Genomic DNA, 24137 nt, shown 5'->3' with positions numbered 1-24137 from the left:
TGAGTATGGTTAATGCATCCATCACCCCTGGAAGGCTTTTGGACATTATATATCACAAGCCTTTATGATGTACATATTCTAAGGAGAAAAAAGAATAAATTCAAATATTTAGTTTTGAGGCTGTTTAGATTGGCTTTTTTTTTTTTCCTAACATTTTTATTTATTTTTAATCAAAGGATAAGTGCTTTACAGTGTTGTTTTGCTTTTTGCCAAACATCATGAATCAGCCATGGTACATATACGGCTCCCTCTTGAATCTCGCTCCCACCTTTCACCCCATCCCATTCCTGTAGGTTGTCACAGAGCCCCAGTGTGAGTTCCCTGAGTCATACCTCAAACTCCGGCTGGCTCTCTGTTTACACATGGTCGTGCATATGTTTCCATGCCACTCTCTCCATTCGTCCCACCCAGTCCTTCCCTCGCCGTGTCCACCCGTCTCTTCTCTGATCTGCGTCTCTACTGCTGCCGTGCAGACAGGTTCGTCAGTACCATCTTTCCAGATTCCATATATATGTGATAGTATATGATACTTGTTTTTCTTTCTGAATTACTTCCCTCTGTATAATAGGCTCTGCGTTCATCCACCTCATTAGAACTGACTCAGATGCATTCCTTTTTATGGTTGAGTGACATTCCATTGTGTATGCATATACCAAAGCTAGCTTTATCCGTTCATCTGTTGGTGGACATCTAGGTTGTGTCCATGGCCTAGCTGTTGTATTTAGTGCTGCAGTGAACATTGGGGTACATGTGTCTTTTTCAATTATGGGTTTCTCAGGGCATGTGCCCAGTAGTTGGATTGTCGGCTCATATGGTAGTTTTATTCCTGGTATTTTAAGGAATCTCCACACTGTTCTCCATAGTGGCTGTACCCGTTCACATTCCCACCAACAAAGGAAGAGGGTCCCCTTTCCTCCATACAATTTCCATCATTTATTGTTTGTAGATTTTTTTATGACAGCCATTCTGACCTGTGTGAGGTGATATCTCATTGTAGTTTTAATTTGCATTTCTCTGATAATGAGCAGTGTTGATCATCGTTTTATGTGTTTATTAGCCATCTGTTTGTATTCTTTGGAAAAATGTCTGTTTAGGTCTTTTTCCCACTTTTTGATTGGTTGTTTTTTTTTACAGTATTGAGTTGCATGAACGGCTTGTGTATTTTGGAAATTAATCCTTTGTTAGTTGTTTCATTTCCTTATTGTTTTCTCCCATTTTGAGGGTTATCTTTTCTGGCTTTCTTTTTAATTGTAAAAATCTGGGAGTGAACTAAAGATTCAGCAGTAGGAGTGAAAATGGATGAATAAGTGATTATTATGGAAATAAAGTGATTGCTGTAGAAATACATTTTTTTGATATGGAATATATTGATATAGTGTGTGGAAAATACAGGTTTGAGAAGTCGGTTTAAGAACTCATGTAGGATTTCTGGTTTTAGAATGACAGAGAAAGGTTTGTAAAAATTTTTTCCTCCTTAAAAACAGTGAACACACTGGCTAAAGCTGTCAAAATCAGCTTTTTCAGAATTCTAGAAATTAAAGTCCTTCATCAATCTGAAAATTGTTGTTTGCAAATAACTGCTGACTCTCAGAACAGTGAGCCATGTATGTGATCCCTGATTTCATCCCCCACTACTTCCAAGCTGTACAGTGGCTTGGAAAACTTACAGTCCCACAGCTACAGTAACTGTGACAACCAACAGCTTAGTAGCCAGTGGAGGGGTCATAATGGCTTTGGAACTCCTCCAATGCCCCGTTTCCAGAGAATTATCATTATTTGACCAGCTTGCTGTAAACCTCCATGATCAGGGCCTGTCCTGTCTTTATTTGACCTGTTACTTTGTTCTTTGAGGAAAAACTCTACCCATGGAGCATTTGTTGAAATTGTTGGTGGGATTTATTTAACATTGCAGCCACCTGAGGTGGCAGTCCCAGTTATAGCTAAGAAGAGGCTGACGAAAAACTTTAAAGCAAGTGTGCGATATCAGTGGGGGCTTTTGAAAAGTTTGGATGTATGCATGGGTATCTTTAAGACCACATGCATTTGCAGGGTTGTGTGTAAGCCCAAGAAAGAACTCAGGAGGCTGCAAGTTCTTACCTCTGGCCGACCTTGAGTCTCTGTGCGAGCAGGAGGTGAAGGATGCGGCCGAGCTGTAAACTGCTGTGTTGAAGGTGTGCCCCAGCAAGCATAGAGCCTCACAGAGGCTGGACCCACATCCGCTCATGAGATATAAGGAAATGCCATTGTCGTTTAGTCAGCAAGTCGTATCTGACTTTTGCAACCCCAGGGACTGTAGCCCGCCAGGCTCCTCTGTCCATGGAATTTCCCAGTCAAGAATACTGGAGTGGATTGCCATTTCCTTCTCCAGGGCATCTTCCCAACGTAGGAATTGAACCCATGTCTTCTGCATTGGCACGCAGATTCTTTAATGACACCAGGAAATGTCATTAGCTGTTCACTAATCTAACTGAAGAGAGAGTTCAGTGGCCACACCTGAGAAATAAAGACTGTAGAATTGGTGTAGGCAAGTCACTGAACAAGCAGTGACAACATTGGTATCTTATTTCCGGAGTCAGTACTTACTAATTAAAATATCTAGTTTTGAACAAAAGTTAAAAGTGAGGCAAAGAAATAGGAAAGCATGTCCTATATACAGGAAGAAATGCAGGTAATAGAAACAGTACCTCACTAATCCCAGACATTGGACTTTCTAGACAATGACTTTAAATTAGTGATTAAAAATATGTTCAGAAAATTAGAAGAAATCATGGCTAAAGGATTAAAAGGAAATTATGAGAAAAATGTCTCATCAAATAGACAATGTCAGTAAAGGGATAGAAATGATAAACAGAAATCCTGGAGTTGAAAAGCATAATAACAGAAATGAAGAGTTCATGGCTGAACATCAGATTTCAACTGGCAAGAGAAAAAACCAGGGTCTTGAAAATAGTTCAGTTGACATCCATTCAGAGGTATGAAAACTTAACGAGAATAAAGAAAACTAAACAGAGCCTCAGAGGCCTGTGGACCACCGTCAGGTGTACCAGCATACACATGATAGTCCCAGAAGTCAAAGAGAGAGAAAAAGGAACAAAAAGAATATTTGAAGAAATATTGCTTGAACTACCCCCGCCCCCAGATTTGGTGAAAAACATTAATCTGTACATTAAGGAGCTCAGCTAACTCCAAATAGGATAAAGATCAAAGAGAGCCATACTAGAGACATGATAAGCAAATTGTTGAAAGACACAAAAAATCTTGGAGCAACAGAGGAAAGAGACGCATCTTGTACGAGGGACTTTCAGTAAGGTTAATAGCTGACATTTAATCAGAAAGGATGGAGCCTGGAAGTCAGTGAGATGATACATTCAGAGTCTTGGAAGAAAAAGACTGACAGTAATTCTATGTCTAGCCGAACTGTCTTTCAGAAACAAAGGAGAAATTAAGATATTCCAAGGTAAATAAAAACAGAGAATTTATTGCCAACAGATTTTCCCTAAAAGAAATACTGAAAGGAGTCTATCGTGTTGACAGGAAAGGACATGAGACTAACTTGAACCACATGAAGAAATAAAGAGCATTGAGTAAAGGTATCAATAGATACATGAGTGCACATAAGACAGTACAAGTTAGTTTTTTTCTGTAACTTTTTTTACCTGCTGTCTGATTTAAAAGAAGACTATGTAAAGAAATAATTATAAAACTGCGTTGACAGGCTTATAATGCATGAAGGTGTAATTTGTGTGACAGTAATAGTGCAGACAAGGGAGGAGGGAGCAGATATATTGGAGCAAAATGGGTGCTCATCTGATTGTTTTTAGATGTTGATTGTATTTTCCAGGGAAACCACTAAAAGAAACCCTTAAAAACATTTAGTAAAATTCAATGCAGGTTAGGAAGCAACAGTTAGAACTGGACATAGAACAACAGACTGGTTCCAAATAGGAAAAGGAGTACGTCAAGGCTGTATATTGTCACCTTGCTTATTTAACTTCTATGCAGAGTACATCATGAGAAACGCTGGGCTGGAAGAAGCACAAGCTGGAATCAAGATTGCTGGGAGAAATATCAATAAACCTCAGGTATGCAGATGACACCACCCTAAGGCGGAAACTGAAGAAGAACCAAAAATCCTCTTGATGAAAGTGAAAGAGGAGAGTGGAAAAGTTGGCTTAAAGCTCAGCATTCAGAAACTAAGATCATGGCATCTGGTCCCATCAATTCATGGGAAATAGATGGGGAAACAGTGGAAACAGTGGCTGACTTTATTTTTCTGGGCTCCAAAATCACTGCAGATGGTGATTGCAGCCATGAAATTAAAAGACACTTGCTCCTTGGAAGGAAAGTTATGACCAACCTAGACAGCATATTAAAAAGCAGAGACATTACTTTGCCAACAAAGGTCCATCTAGTCAAGGCTATGGTTTTTCCAGTAGTCATGTATGGATGTGAGAGTTGGACTATAAAGAAAGCTGAGCGCCAAAGAATTGGTGCTTTTGAACTGTGGTGTTGGAGAAGACTCTTGAGAGTCCCTTGGACTGCAAGGAGATCCAACCAGTCCATCCTGAAGGAGATCAGTCCTGGGTGTTCATTGGAAGGACTGATGTTGAAGCCGAAACTCCAATACTTTGGCCACCTGATGCGTAAAGCTCACTCATTTGAAAAGACCCTGATGCTGGGAAAGATTGAAGGCAGGAGGAGAAGGGTACAACAGAAGATGAGATGGTTGGATGGCGTCACCGACTCGATGGACATGAGTTTGGGTGGGCTTTGGGAGTTGGTGATGGACAGGGAGGCCTGGCGTGCTGTGGTTCATGGGGTCGCAGAGTCAGACACGACTGAACGACTGAACTGAAAACTCAAAAATGTGTAGTAAGGGAAATTAGGGATTAAAATGGTGTACTGGAGAACATCTTTATAACACAAGGCAACAGTGGTGGACTAGAACAACAACCAAAAAAAAAAAAACAACAACAACAACCCTAAACCCATGTAAGACATAGAAACATATTGCAAAATGTCAAATGTAAGTCCTACCTTATTGGTAATCACATTAAATATAGTCAGAAAGCAGAGCTGGTAGAAAGTAAGACAAAATATGATATAACTGTGTGTTGCCCACGAGAGACAACAGTTTAAATTCAGAGATGTGTGAGAGTAAAAGGACTGAAAACAATACACCATGCAGACAGTTTCTAAAAGAGAGTCGGAGTGGCTATGCTTGTCTCAGACAAAATTTTAACACAAAAATTGATACTAGAGATAGACAAGGATATTTTATAATGACAAAAGGGTCAGCCCATCAGGAAAAAATAGCAATTACAAACACGCTGCTAACAGCAGAGCCCCTGGATGGAGGAAAAACTGACAAAATTGAAAGGGAAAGTAGTTCAACAGTAATAGATGGAGACTTTAATGCTCTTCTCCTATAGAGGAGTTGAACACACTGCAGACCTACAAGGCCTAACTATAGAACTCTACCCAACTGCAGCAGAATATCTAGGACAGAAGCCAAGCTTCAGTGAATTTAAAGGCACTGAGCTATATCAACATATATGTTCTTTAACCACAGTGAAATGAAACTCGACATCAGTAACAGAAATTTGGGGAATTCACAGGTTTGTAGAGGTTAAGCAACACATGGCAAAATGACCAGTGGTTCCAAAGGAAATTAGAGAAATATTTTGAGATGATTGAAAATGAAAACACAACAAACCAAAACTTAAGGGTGCAGTTAAAGAAAGGAGTATTCAAGAAGAAATTTATACCTGCATGCAGCTGTATTTAAAAAGAAGAAAAATCATAAATCAGTAACTTAGCTTTAACCTTAAATCTAGAAAAAGAAGAGCAAAGTAAACCCAAAGCAAGTAGACAGAAGGAAATCATAAAAGACCAAAGAAGAAACAAATGAAATAGGGAATAGAAAGTAAAGGAGAAAAACCAGCAAAAGCAGAAGTCAGTTCTTTGGGATGATCAGAATTGGCAAACCTTTTCTACAGTAACCAATTTAAAAAGGGAGAGTTACTAAAGTTAAAATTAGGAAGGAGGGGATGTTACTGTTGAGTCCATCGCTATGGAGCACAGAGGAATACTATGAGCAATTGTATGCCGACAAATGAAATAACCTAGGTGAAATGGATATATTAGATTCTTAGAGAGATACAAACCTATCAGAGGTAATCAAGAAGAAATAGAAAACAAGTTAGTAATTAAAAGAAAAACTTCCCACAAAGAGAAGTCCAGGCTGAGATGGGTTCATGGTGCATTCTAACAATACTTAATGAATTAACGCCCATCCTTCAAAAACTTTTTCAAAAAAATAGATGAGGGAACATTTCCTAACTCATTCTATAAAGACAGTGTTACCCTGATACCACTACCAGGCAAAATATATCACCAGAAAACAGCAGACCAAGGTGCATAGGTAATATGGGCTTTAAAATCCTCAACAAAATACTAGTAACCTAAATTCAGCATGTTAAAAGGATAATATACTATGACCAAGTGCAGTTTATCCCAAGAATGCAAGCCCTTTCCAACACTTGAAAATCAATCAGTGAATATATCACACTAATAGAATAAAAGATGAAGACCACAGATGGTCAGATGGTCTCAAAAGATTCTTAGAAAGAGTTTGTTAAAATCTAACACTGTTTTGTGATTAAAAGCAACTCAAGTAGTTACAGTTGAGTACTGATAATGACGGCTATGAAAAGCCCATTAACATCATAGTTAAAGACCAAACACTTTTCCCTGAGGTGAGCCATGTAAGAATGTCCACTCTCACTGCTTTCATGGTTCCTAGTAGGGTCAGTTAGATAAGGAAAAGAAATATAAAGCATCCAGATTGGAAAGGAAGAAGTAAAACTGTATTAGCAGACAGTAAGCAATAAAAAGAAAAGCCTATTAGAACTAACAAATGAGTTCAACAAAAAGTTGTAGAACATAAGATCGTATTGTGTTTATATGTGTAAAAGTCAGTTGGATTTCTGTGTGCTAACAGTGAACTATGGGCTTCCCTCATAGCTCAGTTGGTAAATCACCTGCCTGCAATGCAGGAGACCCGGGTTCAATCCCTGGGTCGGGAAGATCCCCTGGAGAAGGAAATGGAAACCCACTCCAATATTCTTGCCTGGAGAATCCCATGGACAGAGGAGCCTGGTGGGCTACAGTCCACAGAATCGCAAGAGTCTGACACCACTTAGCTGCTAAACCACCACCAACAACAACGAACAATCCAAAGATGAACTAAAGAAAGCAATTCTATATACAAGAGCATCAGAAACAATAAAATAGTGAAGAATAAACTTAACAGAAAAGTACAAGACTTGAATACTGAAAGCTACAAACATCACCGAAAGAAATGATATTTAAAAATATTTGTAGAAGACCTCCGTAGAAACACATCTCATGTTCATTCAATGGAAAACTTTTGCTGTTTGTTAATATAGCTGACATCCCCGAATTGATCCTCAGATTTTCCCTATGAAATTTCCAGCTGCCCTTTTCTACAGAAATTGACATTCTGATCCTAAAATTCATGAAGAAATGCGAAGGACTTAAATAGCCAAGACCGTCTTAAGGAAAGAACTGAGTTGGAGAAATCACAACTTCCAGATTTGCCAGAAAGCTACAGCAGTCAAGACACTGTGTTACTGGCATAGGGATAAATGTGTTAATCAGTGGGCTAGAACTGACATGCAGGGGTATGTTTATGGTCACTGCTTTCTGACACAGGTGCGGGACAGCTGAGTGTGGGAAAGAATAGCCTGAACAGATGGTGTAGAGGTTACTGGGCAATTGCATGCAGAAGAATGCATTTGCAGAGAATTTTTCAAAATGGATCATAGACCTGAATGTAAGAGCTAAACTGTAAAACTTGTAGAAGAAAACATAGGCATGTAATTCTTCATGACCTTGAATTTAGGCAGCTCAGATGGTAAAGAATCCACCTGCAATGCAGGAGACCTTGGTTTGATTCCTGGGTCGGGAAGATCCGCTGGAGAAGGGATAGACTACTCACTCCAGTATTCTTGGGCTTCCCTGCTGGCTCAGCTGGTAAAGAATCCGCCTGAAATGAGGAAGACCTGGGTTTGATCCCTGGGTTAGGAAGATCCCCTGGAGACAGGAAAGGCTACCCACTCCAGTATTCTGGCCTGGAGAATTCCATGGACTGTATAGTCCACGGGGTCACTAAGAGTCAGACATGACTGAGCAACTTTCACTTCTGAAATATGCCACCAGAAAACACAGTGACAAAAAATAGATGTGATCTCACCAAAATTATAAACATTCGTGCTTCAAGGGACACTGTCAAGAAAGTGAAAGGACAATCCACAGAATGAGATAAATGTTTTTAAATCATATGTTTAAATACTCTGAATATATAAAGAACTCTTTTAACTCAACAATAAAAAAACAAATAATTAAAAAGCAGAGGATTCAGATAGAGTTGGCCCTTCCTTCATACCTGTGGGTTCTGCAGATTCAGTCAACCATGGATAGAATATTTTCTGTTGATATGGAACCCTTGTATATAGAGGGCCTAGAGGGACTAGTGCATTCACTGATTTTGGAATCTGCTGGGGGTCCTGGAACCAGTCCCCCAAGAATATGAAGGGGTAACCAGTAGGTATACAAAAAAGATACTCTGCATCTTTAGGGAAATACAGATCAAAACCACAGTGAGATACCATTTCACACCCACTAGAATGACTATAATCAAAAAGATGAGAACAAGTGCTGAAGACAATGTGGAGAAATTAGCACCTTTGTACTTTGCTGGTATGAGTGTAGAATGATGCAGCAAGTTTGGAAAAAGATTTGACAGTTTCTCAAATGCTAATCATAGAGTTATCTATTACTCTGCAGTTTTACTCCTAGGTATAAACCTAAGAGAGCTGAAAACATTTGTTCACATGAAAATCTATAAATGAGTGTTCATAGTAGCATTATTCATAATACCCAAAAAATGGAAACCATAATGTCTATCAGCTATTGAATGGATAAGCAAATACAGTATATCCATATAGTGGAATATTATTTAGCCATAGAAGGGATAAAATGCCAGGGCATGCTACAAAAGTCACAGAGTTGTACACTTTAGAATGTTATATTTTATGGCATATGAATTGTATTTCAGCAAAGCTGCTATTAAGAAGAAGTGAATTGGAGAGGCATGACTAATATATAAAATATTCCGTATTTACTTATAAATCAAATGTGAATATATTGTATTGTGAATAGAAGTCTTTGGAAGTCTATATAATAATGTCTGTAGTGTTCCTCTGTGGGTTTCCCAGGTACCTCAGTGGTGAATCCGCTTAACAATGCAGGAGACAAGCGTTTTGATCCGTGGGTCTGGAAGACCCCCTGGAGAAGGAAACGGCAACCCATTCCAGTATTCTTGTCTTGGAAATCCCCTGGGCAGAGCAGCCTCGGGGGCTGCAGTCCACGGGGTTTCAGAGGCTCAGACGCAACTTAGCAACAATGAAAGTGTTCCTCTCTGGGTGGTAGAGTTGTTTTTACTTTTCTTTTGTCTTAATAGTTTTTGTATATTTAAGATGTATTAACTTGTATAATAAAGTTATAGAAGATAGCGGTGAATAAATTTTGGTGCTTTGGGGCTTGTGACCTTTAAGGAGTGGCCCCATAGAAGGCTGAGTATGTGACCCTTGTGGAGGGTGATGAAGGAGGAGCTCTGCAGTGAGGGAGGCAGGCACCGCTCGTCATATTCAGGAGGTTCAGTGGTAAATTTAAAGGAGGAGGATAGACAGAATCAGAGGTCAATGTGTGTGTGGGAGAGACTGAATACTATAGTGATACTGTGCGTTAATGAATGTTTCATGATTTATATGTTAATTGAGCTACACCATGTCCTAGTTAGAAGCGTTGGGCAGTAAGTGGGTAAACTGAGATGCAGTGCAGGTTAAATGGCTTGACTCAAATCATACTGGTGGTCAGTTAGTGGAACTTGGCCCTCAGATTCCAAAGCCAGTGCTGTCCTGCTATGGCAGGCAGCACCTGCGGGATTATAGAATAACTGCAGGGGTAAGAGGAGGGCTTCAGGAATTGCAGGAAGGAAGCAAGCTGGGTCAGGGCCACCGTGTGGGAGTTCCAGCTGGAAAGGAGGATGGACAGTCTTTCTGTGATCAGAGAGAAGCGTGTGAAGATGGCCACTGAAAAATATCAGAAGGAAAGGTGGTTTTGTACCAGTGCTTCTGAGGGGAATTATTTCTGTTACACGACCAAGGAGTGAAACGGACCTCCGGATATCATTTTTTGTTTGTTAATAGTCATGTAGCTGTTTAAGGTCAGCAATAATAATACTCTGTGGCTTTTCAGAAATACAGTTCTGCTTTTCTCTGTGCAGGTCTATCCTCACGTATAGCCGAATCGGAGGCCGTGTCAAGACACTCACATTCTGCCAGGGTTCCCACTACTTAGCCATAGCGTCTGATAATGGTGCTGTCCAGCTTCTTGCGATTGAGGCCTCTAAGCTGCCCAAGTCTCCCAAGATTCATCCTCTGCAAAGCAGGTATCTGTCTGTCATTTGTGTTTTTTAAACTGCATTTGGTGTCCTGGGATAATGAAACCCTCCTTCTGTAATACAGTTTGGATCAGCTGAGGGCCTGTGACAATGTACTTCTTTTTTTAAGCACATGAAATGAATAAAATTGGGTTTCCAACTCAAATCTATCACATACAGTTTGAGGAAACTATTTCTGCCAATTTGTCCAAAGGTTAGAAGGGCAGCTTTGAACTTGTGGCCCATCCCAGTCTGGAATCTGAATAACCTAATTATCAGTTACATCTTCTGTCTCAGCTCTGGCTGCTGGTTTCGAAAATGTGAGTGTTCTTCATTAAAGAAAACTCAAAAGTGTGGTCAGCATTTTGTCACTTGGCAGTAAAGCCTCTGAAGTTGCTGGGAATGGAGCAGAGCCTTCAGTCAGATGGTTTGCTTATCATTTTAAAAACAAGAGCCTGGCTGGCTTTATCTAAGAATTTCCTCCACTTTTTACAGATTGTGGTTGCTTGTAGATTAAACCCATGCAAGGTAAGATATTTAAAGGTCAAACAGAACAATTTTTCAGCTGACTAGTATGTGCTGCACACAGAAAATTCAAGAAATGAGTAAGATGTGTTTGTTATACTCTCTAAGAAACGAGCCTAGTGGGAGAGACAGACCAGAGAACTGATGACTTCAGTGCATTATGCCGGCATGCCCTGTGACCAGGATGGGGGCCAGCTTCCGGCTGGATCGGGGAGACGGCCTGGAGGGGTGACACCCGGTGTGGCCACAGCAGGTGGTGGCGAGGGGCGGGGCAGGCCCAGCGCGGACCCTCAGGGAGGAAGCAGAGTCAGCAGGCGCCTCCACAGTTCCAGTGGATCACAGCTCACCGCCATTGGGCAGCTGAGGAAGAGCCGGGGACGATTGGGTCACCTAGGACTCTATTATTTGTTTGTATTGTTTTGTTCTTTGTTTTGCTTTTACCAATTAAGATATGTTATTTTTTTTTTTAACACATTCACTAAAGAGACTTGGGCAGCTTCTGTCCAGGACCCATTATGATCACCTTGAACTAAGAAGTCCTTTTGGCAGACAGTGGCTACAGAGCAGCCTTCACACGGCGTTCTGTGTAAATCACCAGAGGGCTCTTGGCGGAGTGCGTGGCATGAGGACCTGGCAGCAGAGTCTAGGTTTCGTGCAGGAGAGCCTCTGCGCTGACAGCACTTCTCATTGCGAATGCTAGTTTTTACTGTCTACCCTGAGCAACACTTACAGCTTCCCTCATAGCTCAGTCGGTAAAGAACCTGCCTGCAATGCAGGAGACCCCAGTTCAATTCCTGGGTCGGGAAGATCTACTGGAGAAGGTATAGGCTACCCACTCCAGTATTCTTGGGCCTCCCTTGTGGCTCAGCTGGTAAAGAGTCCACATACAGTGCGGGAGACCTGGATTCAATCCTTGGGTTGGGAAGATTCCCCTGGAGAAGGAAAGGCTACCCCATTCCAGTATTCTGGCCTGGAGAATCACATGGTCAGTCCATGGGATCACAAAGAGTCAAGACACGACTGAGCAACTTTCACTGAGCAACACTGACTCTGGATTGGCAGGTTGCTCCAGGAGGCTTAGCTTTGCCTGATGGCGGGTACTCCCAGGAAGTCCTGCACGGGCCCTGCATTCAGTCCACTCATGTTACCTTGACTCTGTGAATCCTTTTCACTGCTTATTTGGCATTTGGACTTTTCATCATCACTTTATGGAATATTGTCAGTGTTAGAATGTTTATAAATACAATTGTTTGCCTAAAACAGGAATTAGCAAGCTACAGCCAGCAGTATGGCCCATAAATTAAGAATGATTTTTGCATTTTCAAAGGGTTGTTTTAAAAAAAAGAATATGCAGTAGAGATGTATGTGACTTATAAATCATAACACATTTACTACCTGGCTCTTACAGACACAATGTTTGCTGACCCTTGATAAAGCTAAAATAGTAGTGTGTGCAGAGGCTTGATACATACTGATCAAGAAAGCTGGCCAGTATGTCTATGGTATTATTTTTAGTTTAAAAATACCTCAGCTTGAAAAAAAAAAAAACAAAACAGGTATATCAAGGAATGGAATAGTACTTAAAAAGGAATCACTAATTTTATTTACTTCACTTTATTATCAGTAATAAAAGGGAATGAATGATTGGTTAATGCAGTAACAGCAATGAATCTTAAATCCTTCTTTCTAATAAAAGAAGTCAGCATGAGGGGAAGGTGAGTGAAGGATACATGGGAGTCTGTGCACTACTTTTGCAGCTCTTCTGTAGTTCTGAAGTAATTTTTAAAAAAATGCTCATCTATCCTTGTATTAGATAGGCCACAGAGTTTTTATTTCTTGACCATGGTTAGAAGGTAGATTGATCTGCAGTGGAGGCAGGTGCTGTGTGTTTAGTGATGGATGTAGATTGATCTGCGGTGAAGACGGGTGCTGTGTGTTTAGTGATGGATGTAGATTGATCTGCGGTGAAGACGGGTGCTGTGTGTTTAGTGATGGATGTAGATTGATCTGCGGTGAAGACGGGTGCTGTGTGTCTAGTGATGGATGTAGATCGATCTGCGGTGGAGGTGGGTGTGGTGTGTGTAGTGATGGATGTAGATTGATCCACGGTGGAGGCGGGTGCTATGTGTCTAATGATGGATGTAGATCGATCTGCGGTGGAGGCGGGTGCTGTGTGTCTAGTGATGGATGTAGATCGATCTGCGGTGGAGGTGGGTGCGGTGTGTGTAGTGATGGATGTAGATTGATCCACGGTGGAGGAGGGTGCTATGTGTTTAGTGATGGATGTAGATTGATCCACGGTGGAGGAGGGTGCTGTGTGTTTAGTGATGGATGTAGATCGATCTGCAGTGGAGGTGGGTGCTGTGTGTTTAGTGATGGATGTAGATTGATCGGTGGAGGCGGGTGCTGTGTGTTTAGTGATGGATGTAGATCGATCTGCGGTGGAGGTGGGTGCTGTGTGTTTAGTGATGGATATAGATTGATCTGTGGTGGAGGCGGGTGCTGTGTGTTTAGTGATGGATGTAGATCGATCTGCGGTGGAGGTGGGTGCTGTGTGTTTAGTGATGGATATAGATTGATCTGTGGTGGAGGTGGGTGCTGTGTGTTTAGTGATGGATGTAGATTGATCGGTGGAGGTGGGTGCTGTGTGTTTAGTGATGGATGTAGATTGATCGGTGGAGGTGGGTGCTGTGTGTTTAGTGATGGATGTAGATTGATCTGTGGTGGAGGTGGGTGCTGTGTGTTTAGTGATGGATATAGATTGATCGGTGGAGGTGGGTGCTGTGTGTTTAGTGATGGATGTAGATTGATCTGTGGTGGAGGTGGTGCTGTGTGTTTAGTGATGGATGTAGATTGATCTGTGGTGGAGGTGGGTGCTGTGTGTTTAGTGATGGATGTAGATTGATCGGTGGAGGTGGGTGCTGTGTGTTTAGTGATGGATGTAGATTGATCTGCAGTGATGGCGAGTGCTGTGTATTTAGTGATGGATATAGATTGATCTGTGGTGGAGGTGGTGCTGTGTGTTTAGTGATGGATGTAGATCGATCTGCGGTGGAGGCGGGTGCTGTGTGTTTAGTGAGTGATGGATATAGATTGATCTGCAGTGGAGGCAAGTGCTGTGTGTTTAGTGATGGATGTAGATTGATCTGCGGTGGAGGGCGGGTGCTGTGTCTTTAGTGATGGACGAGTCTTTGCCTCTTGGCATGTGTCTCCTAGAGTCCTAGACCAGAAGGAGGACGGCTGCGTGGTGGACCTGCATCACTTCAGCTCCGGGGCTCAGTCTGTGCTGGCCTACGCCACTGTGAACGGTGCTCTGGTGGGCTGGGACCTCCGCTCCTCCAGCAACGCCTGGACGCTGAGGCACGATCTCAAGGCAGGCCTCATCACTTCCTTTGCCGTGGACATCCACCAGTGCTGGCTCTGCATCGGTAGGGAGCTGCCTTTCAGGTCCTTGACTGGGTCTGGATGCTGCTGTCAGTCGTGCCTCTTAAGAAAGCTCTTTTCCTTTGTCTTCATTGGTAATTTTCCCCCTTGTCCTTTTTTTTTTTTTTTACCCCCCATAATTATTATAATACTTGCATTTCAATTTTTTCATTAAAAAACAAATTTAAAAGAGTGAGGTCAATATCCAGTGTATATAACAATTTACTCTCTCTGTTTTTAAACGAGGTTCTACTCTGCAGTGGTCTGATTTGCTGGCGTTTTTTTAACTCTGCCAGGGAAGCAACAGGCTGGGTTTATGGGATGCGAGCGTTTGAATTTGAGCACGCTCAGTTTTAAATCCCAGTAACCACAGGCAAGCTGCTTCACCCTTCTGGTCTTACTATCCTCATCTTCACATGGGCCCATTCTCTCCAAGGGCGGCTTTGAGGATTTAATGAGGTGAAAGCGTCTAGCACAGGAGGAGAGCTGAACAGTGGCTGCTTGCCTTGTGACCCCTTCCCACCGCCTTTCCTTGCTTGCTGAAACATACCCTGTGATCTTGCTGCTGCTTTCCTGTTTTATTTTCACTGCCCCCCCTCCCCCTGCCAGGCTTTGAACCTGTCCCTTTGGAAGGTACTAGAGCTTACTCATTGCCACTTGACACACTCTTTCAGAAGACTTAGACTCTGCTCCGCATGAATGTTAGTTTCTATTCAATAGATTCCCTGTCTTGCATTTGTGACGTTCATTATCAGCCCTTTATTTTATATGGTTTGTGTGAAATACATTATTTTTTGCCTAAGCTGCCCTGGCACAGGAAGATGTAGTGCCAGGCCGAGGAAAGTAGCTGTCACACACGCCACAGGTTAGCAAGTTGCCCCGGTGGCCCTCACGCAGCCCCACCAGCTCTGAGGGGCCTGCAGAGGGGCTGGGAGACAGAGCGGCCCGCCGCCCCTTTGGTCATTTCCCAGCCCCATCTCCACTGGACCTGGAGACCAGTCTCGGCGTTAGAGTGCACACTGTTCTTTGGGATGGGTGGCGTTCTCTCTGTGGGGTCTCAGATGTCGTGGGCAAACGTGCAGGCAGTCTCTCCAGGGTCTGCTGTGCCCGGACAGCCATGCCTGTCTGCAGAAGGCTCAGAGAAAAGGGCCTGTGGCCGAGATTGTGCTCTGAGGATGGCTGCGGAGCTGCTGCTGCTTGGGGCTGATTGAGATTACCGAGCGCCGGTAAACCCCCTCTGCTTGCTTAAGGCAGTCTGGGTCTTTTGCTTTATCAGATGGTTTTATGTCTTCTCTAGGCCTTCTGGTTTCTTTTCGTGGGTGCCTTTGGCAGTTAGTAAGTGTCAGTCATTGATGAGTTATTCATGCTTGTTTCACACTTGCTGGGTTTGTAATAGCACTGTGCTAGCACTCTGTACCTTTGGGCTAAGGTGCTGTTTGGAACTGAGGGGTGGGTGGGCAGCTTCCCAAAAGCAAAGCCTCTTTTCTAAGCGGCCAGCTGGGTTGAGCCTCACCTTGGCGGGGCTCGCTGCCGATGTGGAGCCTGCAGCGGTCACGTCTGCGCTTCTCCCCGCAGGCACGAGCAGCGGCGCCATGGCGTGCTGGGACATGCGCTTCCAGCTGCCCATCTCCAGTCACTGCCACCCGGCGCGGGCCCGCGTCCGGCGTCTCTCCATGCACCCGCTCTACCAGTCCTGGGTGATTGCAGGTAGGAGGCGGGCGGGCCGGGCAGAGGGCCCTGCTGCCCACATTCATCATCTTAGGAGTTTTATTTTACCTGTGAGCCAATGCTGGTTTCTGTGGTCAGCTCTGATTCTGTGGAAGTTCCTGCCATGTACATCTCATGGTCATTTCTCATTTATTGCGTTTCACGAAGTCTCATCAGTCACACCACTGTCCATTCCTGTCCACCACTGTTTCCTTCCCATTGTCTTCTTTCTCCTGTGTTCCCTGTTTTTTTGCTAAAGTTGCCATCATCTTCCTGAAAATCTGAGCTGGAAACCTTGGGTCATCCCTCTCAGTGGCCATTTCTGTTGCATTTCTTACAAGCTTCCCTCCCCTTCTCTTATTGGGTGTTCAGATTTCCTTGTATAGATTCTTAGGCAAGACAGTTGGGCAACTCTTTGAAACTCATTTTTCTCAACTGTAAAATGTGGTTAAAAATATTTGTCTAGTGGAGTTGTAAGAATGTGAGATAACACATGTGATGCATATGGTCTGGTACACAGTGAGTGCTTCATAAGCAGTGGCGCTTACTGTTCTGTGTTTCCTCCTGGTCTCTCCCCTGCAGGCCCCCTGCTCCCTCCTCCCCACACATCGGCTCCATTCTCCCTGCCCCCTCCTCCCCATGCATCCCCTCCAGGCCCCCTGCCCCCTCTTCTCCACACGGCCCCTCCCTGCCCCCTCCTCTCCACGCATCCCCTCCAGGCCCCCTACCCCCTCTTCTCCACACGGCCCCTCCCTGCCCCCTCCTCTCCACGCGTCCCCTCCAGGCCCCCTGCCCCCTCTTCTCCATGTGGCCCCTCCCTGCCCATGTGTCCGTCTCTAGCCCGCCTGCTGTCACGATCACTCACGCTGCCGCCTCCCGTGGCCATCATGCACCCTGCGTCTTACAGGACTTGTCGCTCACTTGGTTGATCACTTCCTCTCTCTGAAACACTTTCCTCCTCTGATTTTGAGGTCATCACTCTTTTGGTTCTTTTTTTTTTTTTTTCTCTTGGTTCTTTTATTGATTGATTTGTTGTTTGTTTCTCCTCTTCCTACTCTTAATCTGTGGCCAGCCCGAGGGCTCAGTCTTGGTCCTTCTGCACTGGCTCCCTGTGTGAGCACATCCAGTCCCAAACAAAACAGTACCAAATTTATTCAGGTTTTTATATCTACCTATTTAAAATCTTCCCTAAAAGCTGTGGTACATGCAATGGAATACTACTCAGCTGTAAAAAGGAACACATTTGTCAGTTCTAATGAGGTGGATGAACCTGGAGCCTATTATACAGGGTGAAGTAAGTCAGAAAGACAAAGACCAATACTGTCTGTTAACGCATGTATATGGAATTTAGAAAAGCGGTACCGATGATCCTAGATGCAGGGCAGCAGGGGAGACAGACGGAAAGGACAGACTTTGGACTCAGGAGAAGGCGGGGCTGGGATGATTGGAGAGAATACCGTTGAAACATGTACATTACCATGTGTGAAACAGATGGCAGAGCAACAAAGCCAGTGCTCTGGGACAACCCAGAGGGATGGGGTGGGCAGGGAAGTGAGCGGGGGTTCAGGATGGGGGACACATATATGCTGTTTGGCAGAGGCCATCACAATATTGTGGAGTAATTATCCTCCAGTTAAAACAAATTAATTAAAAAATTAAGGACAGTTAAGGACAGAAGTGCTCTGTCACTTGCAAAGAGAAAATTACTCCGTAATACTGATCTTTGAAGATTTGCTTCAGCACCTCAGCTTCCCTGTGTGGTGAGAAGGGCATAGGTTTTTAAAGACATGGAAACTGATGCAAAGGAAAGCAGTTAGTAAACTGCTATCTGGATATCTGCTCATTTTGTTGGTCTTCTACTTTTCAAGTTCATCTTGGCTCATTATTTTTTGAAGGGTAACAACTTAGTCAGCAAAGATTGTTCAACATTATCACCTAAGATTATATCACTCCTGTTAAATCTTAACATCATTTTTAATAATAAAAGTCTAATAATTAGAAAATAAAATCTTCCCTAAGATGTCTGATAGCCCGCTGAAACTTGACCTGCCGAAGCTGGAACCTTGGTTTCCTCTCCACCCGCCCCCCACCCACCGCCACCTCCCCTGGGACAAGCTCGCTCCGCCCAAAGTGTCCCTGGAAGCCGTTTCAGCTTGAAGCTCCGGAGGAGCCCTGACATTGTCCTTGGTTTTGTTTCTCTTTCTCATCCCACTTCTCACTTCCAGTTCAGCAGCCACTTGTATATGTCCTGTCTTAAAGTGTGTCCAAAGTGTGTCCAGAAGTGACCACCATTTACTGTCTCCACCACTGTCCCCTAGCCCAGATGACATCATCTCTTGTTCCTATTAGTGAATCCCTCCTCTTAGGCTGGTTCTTCCTTCTGCTCGATACCTGCCACTGCCTCTCACGTAACAGCCAGGCTCACCACTGTGGCCCAGAGGTTCTGTGGGGTCTATTCCCGCTTCCTCACCCACCCTCTTGGCCAGTCAGGGTTCCAGCAGGAAACAGATGGCGTGCCCCAAGTAGGATCATTTGAGGAGCACTTACTGTCAGAGGGACTGTTTTCAAAGGTGTGGGTGTGAGCAGCATACAGCACGGCGCAGTAAAACCGGGTTCCGACCACAGGGCTTTCTGACCTTCCCCTTGAGCTCGGGCAGATTCCTGCTTGAGGGCCTCTGCGTTTTGCTGGGATTGTTGTCACCAGTAGGGTGTGAGTTCTGTGAAAAGGAATTTTCTTTTTTTTTTTGTATTATTTGTCCTCCTTTCCTCAAGATCCAGGACAGGGACTGGCTCACAGTAAACAGAGTCGGTTCAGTAAACATTAATGAAGAAGTGAAGACTGGGCTATTGTCACTCCTCAAAACGCTGCTCAAAAGTACTTCTGAGAAGTCCCCTCTCAGGCGTGCAGGGACCGTTCCCAGCGTCTCCCTCTGCCCTTGCTTGCGCTCGTCTCATCTCAGACGTGCCCCAGTCCGACCACGACCCTTGGACACGGCTGGGTGTGCTCGGCTCCTTCCGTCCTGCCTGCCCCCGTGACCCGGTGCCCCCATGTCTGTCCCAGGACAGTGCTCCCCGAAGTGGCCTCGCTCATCCAGTCACCCCCGGGTATGACCTTTCCTTCCCGAGTGCACCTGGGCTTTTGCATTCTGTCTTCTGTGCTCACTGTCTTACACTTTGTATTTTTTTCTTTCCTGCTAGACTGTAGGTTTCTTGAGGGCAGAATCTGTTTGTGCTCTGCTTTCCACCCGACACACCTCTACACTCAGCTGGACGGCAGTAAAATACTGCCCAGTAGGTTGTCAGAACATTTCCTTTTTGCCCTTCAGCTTGGAGGCAGGGTGACAGCGTGGCTTAAAGTGTCCGTGAGCATTTCCCACAGGGTGGGGAGCAAATGGAAATGTGTGCAGGCTCACTTCCTCTGCCAGGACGTGGACTCGCTGCGCGGAGCCCTCGTCCAAGTAACGCTGGCCTGTCTCCCGCAGCTGTCCAGGGCAACAACGAGGTGTCCATGTGGGACATGGAGACGGGTGACCGAAGGCTTACACTCTGGGCCAGCAGTGCGCCCCCGCTGTCCGAGCTACAGGTGAGGCCAGTGTCCTCTCCCACACCCCCAGCTGCTCAGGCGGCTTTGCCAGCCACGATCCTTGGTGGGTTTGGGGGTTGTCCTGTAAGCTTGGGTTTTAGTAAGTGCAGAATTGCTACCCTGTGCTTTACAGTTCCCCAAGTTTACCTGTGTCTGCTTCTGTGGGTGTTCTGGCTGCCAGCCCCATAAGGTCTGTGACGTTTCTTTGGAAACCCAGTAGAATCTGGGTTAATTAGAGAAGGAAAGATTAAAGTTTAGGTCATTCAAAAAATGGAACGTGACCCTGTCATACATAACTTTTTAAAGGTGCTTTGTTGGGGCAGAGGGTAGGAAAGGTTTTTCTCTCCTTTACTTGGGATCCTTCTCATTCCAAATGGAAAGTTTTAGGAAGCTGAGGAGGCTTTGCTTCTTCATTCAGGGTGATGCAGAACAAATGTATCTTAAATTCCCAAAGAAAGATCTAAGACATACGGGATCTGTCTCTGGTCTCTCCAGTTAACTGCAGATAGCTGACTTATCTCTAGAAGTGCCTGCATCCTGTCTAGGCGACATTTGACTCTCCGTTTCTTTACTTCCTTTCAGCCTTCCTCTCACAGTGTCCACGGGCTCTACTGCAGTCCTGCAGATGGGAACCCCATCCTGCTGACAGCGGGCTCAGACATGAGAGTAAGGTACAGTGAAGTCCCATCCTGCTGACAGCGGGCTCAGACGTGAGAGTAAGGTACAGTGAAGTCCCATCCTGCTGACAGCGGGCTCAGACATGAGAGTAAGGTACAGTGAAGTCCCATCCTGCTGACAGCGTGCTCAGACATGAGAGTAAGGTACAGTGCAGACACTTCCCATTCAGCACTTGAGAGGAGAATGGTAACTTAACAGTGGTTACCACAAGGGGGTGTTTGTTATAGATACCAGCAGTGGTATGATGTTTGCAGTCATCCACATCTTTCAGGGACAGCTGTTAATACTTCATTTGTAACTGATTTTAGGCTCTTCTAGAAAAACCTCTTTTCCGAACGCAGAAGAGGACACACCAGCATTGATGAGTGTCAGTCAGTGATCAGTCGTACCTTCTCTCCTCCTCCCCAGGTTTTGGGACTTGGCCTACCCAGAGAGGTCGTACATCGTTGCAGGGAGCACGAGTTCTCCGTCTGTGTCCTACTACAGGAAAATCATTGAAGGCACCGAAGTCGTCCAGGTATGAGCAATCTTTGTTTTCCTTTCAACTTTTGTAGGAACAAAAATGGCTGACATAAATATCATGTTTATTTATGCTGACATAAATACCATAAATGGCTTTAGCCAAGAGTGGCAATATTTCTTTGAATTTAAAAAGTATTTTATTTTCTCTTGACTTTTCTGTATTTTTTTTTTCCTCTTTTTTTTTTTTTTTTTTCTTTTCTCTATTTTTAAAACTGAGTTTACTAAGGTAGAATAAACATAGAAAGTGCATGTATAAGTACATGGGGCAAAGTAAGCACTTGCAACACTTGCTGGGTCCTACTTCATGCCTTTATTATCTTCCTTCTGCAAATGAGAAAGTTAAGCACATCGAGGTTGAGTAGTTGGTCTCAGGTCCGCCGGCTGGTAAGCAGCAGTGTGGGGACTCACACCTGGCCAGCGGGGCTCAGGAGCTGGGGTTCCTGGTCGGGCAGAGGCCGCAAAGGAGCTGGTGTTCCTGCGAGTGCGGGGCAGGCGGCGCTCCGTCACGAGTGGCAGTGAGCTTCGGGAGGGCTGGAGCCTCAGGCACATACGTGTGTCCAAGCCCTGGTCGTCGCTGCCTCCCAGTTCTTTCCCTTTGTTCTTTGAAGCTGATGGAGGTCACACGCACAGGTTATCAGCCTGTCTGTAAGTTTCCATGTTTGTAAGTGGCTGCGTGGAGTCCAGTGACTGGACACCTAGACCGTCTCTTTGGCTGTGCTGTGACACCCTTGCTCAGTGCCTCTGAAAGCCTCTGTGACTCCTGTGAACCAGAGCCGGCCTAAACAAAGAGCAGCGCTCCTTAGAAGCCGGGGTGCAGACAGACAGTAGGATGTGCTCCCGCCTCTGACTGTGGCCTTCTCCTTGCTTTTAACCACCACACAGGAGATTCAGAACAAGCAGAAGGTGGGGCCGAGTGACGACGGCCCGCGGAGGGGCCCGGAGTCCCTGCCTGTGGGCCACCACGACATCATCACAGACGTCGCCACCTTCCAGACCACACAGGGCTTCATCGTGACTGCCTCTAGGGACGGCATTGTTAAGGTGTGGAAGTGAAGCCTGGGAGGTGCGAGTAGTTTGTAAAAACTCATAAACACACTGTGAGTCGAGGAAAAGTGCTTTTAGAGAACAGAGTGCAGATTCCTTTGCTTAGTTTTCGGAATCACGTCTATTTCATGATTAAACAGGTCCCGTGCAAGGTTGTTAAGGAGCTTGCTGGCGTCCCTGTGTGTATCTTAGCTGGAATTACTAGACAGTAGTATCTGGCACTTTCTTATTGTATATATCACAGAGGTAAGGAATTTAAAATGACTTACATGATCTCAATTTATTTTGTATTAAAAAAAGACAGTTGAAAGTTGGTTGTAAGCTATTATAATATAAGTGCTGGGGTTTTTTTGCTATTAAAAATGCTATTCAAAACAGCCAATAAACTGTATTCAAGCATTTTAATGGTGTGTGTTTGTGTTTGTTGGTGTTTTTAACAGTAAACTTTGGCAGAAGAGTAGCCTTCAGCAGTGTGTGGACCCAGTGTGACAGGCGCTCAGTAACACAGCCAGGCCTGTGTCCAGAGTTTTGGACTCTGAGTGGCATGCATCCTGCTCCGGCCCACCCTTCCTCCCTTGTTTTAGAGCTGGCCTTCTTGGATGTCTAACCCTGGAGGCTTGATCTCCTGTTGTCAGCTCCAGAGAAACATGTCTCTTCTTGATCATCATGACTGTTTTTTTTATAGTTTCTCCTATAAATTGTGGAACTTGGCCCATCAACTTGCTTTTATCCAGTGTATATTATTTATTAAATGCATGAAGAGAAAAAAATAAAAAGATGAAGCTGTTAAAAACATGCCAAAATTTATATTTTCAAAAGACCAAAATTTGGTCTTCCCCGCTAAAATGACCCCTTTAGATTTATCGATTATTGTCTGCACAGGAACTTCTCCATCCATATTTCACTGTCCATCCACTTGCCAAAGGGCTTATGGTGTTCAAAAATATTTTGATTTGAAATTAGTTAACATGAGTCTGTAAAATCAAGAAGTTGAACAGATAATCTGAGTCCAGGAAAATACTTGTTTAAGAAATATGCCAAAAAGTTAACTTTCTGTAATTACGTACCTGACTTAGTACCGTACACGACAGTTGCAGGGCACGGGATTCAGCACACTTGGTGTTTAGACCAGGAAACGGTAAAGCGGTCAGGCATTCCCGTCAGCCAGGACTGGGCCGGGCGTCCGTGGATCGCCGAAACTTGCATGTTTCACATGGGCGCCGTCAACGTTGCTGACCCTCTGTTTCCCTTAAGCTCTGCCGAGACCACATGGGTAGAGTTTCTAGCTACTGAGTCAGATTTGGAGTCTGAAGAGGTTGGGGGCAGCTTTTGAGACATCAACTTAAAAAGGGGCCTCAAGCCTGGAGCCGTTAGACAAGCCACAGAGGGACGGACTTGGAGATCCTGAGGGGAGAGATGGTGCCGCCGCCCGTTTCTCCCGGACTTCTCCCCGTTCACTCTTTCGCTTAAAGAACACGCCCCCCTCCACCGCTTCAAAAAAGGCCATTTGGCTGAATCGTTTCTGAGTGTTACTGTCTGCTGCCGCAGTAAGTCTGCATCTCTTTTGGACTTCCATAGTTTTTTTCTTTTTTTTTTTTTTAAACACATTTGACTCATACTGAGTGCAGAGATAATAGAAGAAATTGTCCTTTATACTTTATAGTCAGTTAATTTGATTTTCTATATCAAGAGCATCACTGCTTATTTTGTGTGATTCTTGGTTTAAATAGGGTTTTGTTTCTGGAAATAGAACTGCCATATGACCCAGCAATCCCACTCCTGGGCATACACACCAAGGAAACTAGATCTGAAAGAGACACGTGCACCCCAATGTTCATTGCAGCACTGTTTATAATAGCCAGGACATGGAAGCAACCTAGATGCCCATCAGCAGACGAATGGATAAGGAAGCTATGGTACATATACGCCATGGAATATTACTCAGCCATTAAAAAGAATTCATTTGAATCAATTCTAATGAGATGGATGAAACTGGAGCCCATTATACAGAGTGAAGTAAGCCAGAAAGATAAAGAACATTACAGCATACTAATGCATATATATGGAATTTAGAAAGATGGTAACGATAACCCTATATGCAAAACAGAAAAAGAGACACAGATGTAC

At 44.3% G+C, this 24137-nt stretch overlaps 1 protein-coding gene across 4 annotated transcripts in view; it reads left to right on the top strand.

Moving 5' to 3' along the window:
* Positions 1 to 22415, top strand: part of PIK3R4 (phosphoinositide-3-kinase regulatory subunit 4) — an 84858-nt gene extending 62443 nt beyond the window's left edge. For 3 of the 4 annotated variants that reach the window (XM_061167298.1, XM_061167299.1, XM_061167297.1), the window contains exons 14-20: positions 10373 to 10537; positions 14270 to 14481; positions 16052 to 16183; positions 19666 to 19766; positions 20349 to 20437; positions 20853 to 20961; positions 21849 to 22415. In XM_061167298.1, coding sequence (XP_061023281.1) covers positions 10373 to 10537; positions 14270 to 14481; positions 16052 to 16183; positions 19666 to 19766; positions 20349 to 20437; positions 20853 to 20961; positions 21849 to 22019 — 979 coding nt within the window. In that variant the 3' untranslated portion in view covers positions 22020 to 22415. The remainder of the gene's footprint in view (positions 1 to 10372; positions 10538 to 14269; positions 14482 to 16051; positions 16184 to 19665; positions 19767 to 20348; positions 20438 to 20852; positions 20962 to 21848) is intronic. The other variant, XM_061167300.1, reaches the window with a different exon arrangement.
* The last annotated feature ends 1722 nt before the right edge of the window (positions 22416 to 24137 follow it).

This window comes from Dama dama, chromosome 19 (assembly GCF_033118175.1).
Source record: "Dama dama isolate Ldn47 chromosome 19, ASM3311817v1, whole genome shotgun sequence".
In the NCBI taxonomy this organism is placed as follows: domain Eukaryota; kingdom Metazoa; phylum Chordata; class Mammalia; order Artiodactyla; family Cervidae; genus Dama; species Dama dama.
The sequence above is the reverse complement of the archived record's forward strand: the minus strand, read 5'-3'. Positions and strand labels throughout refer to the sequence as shown.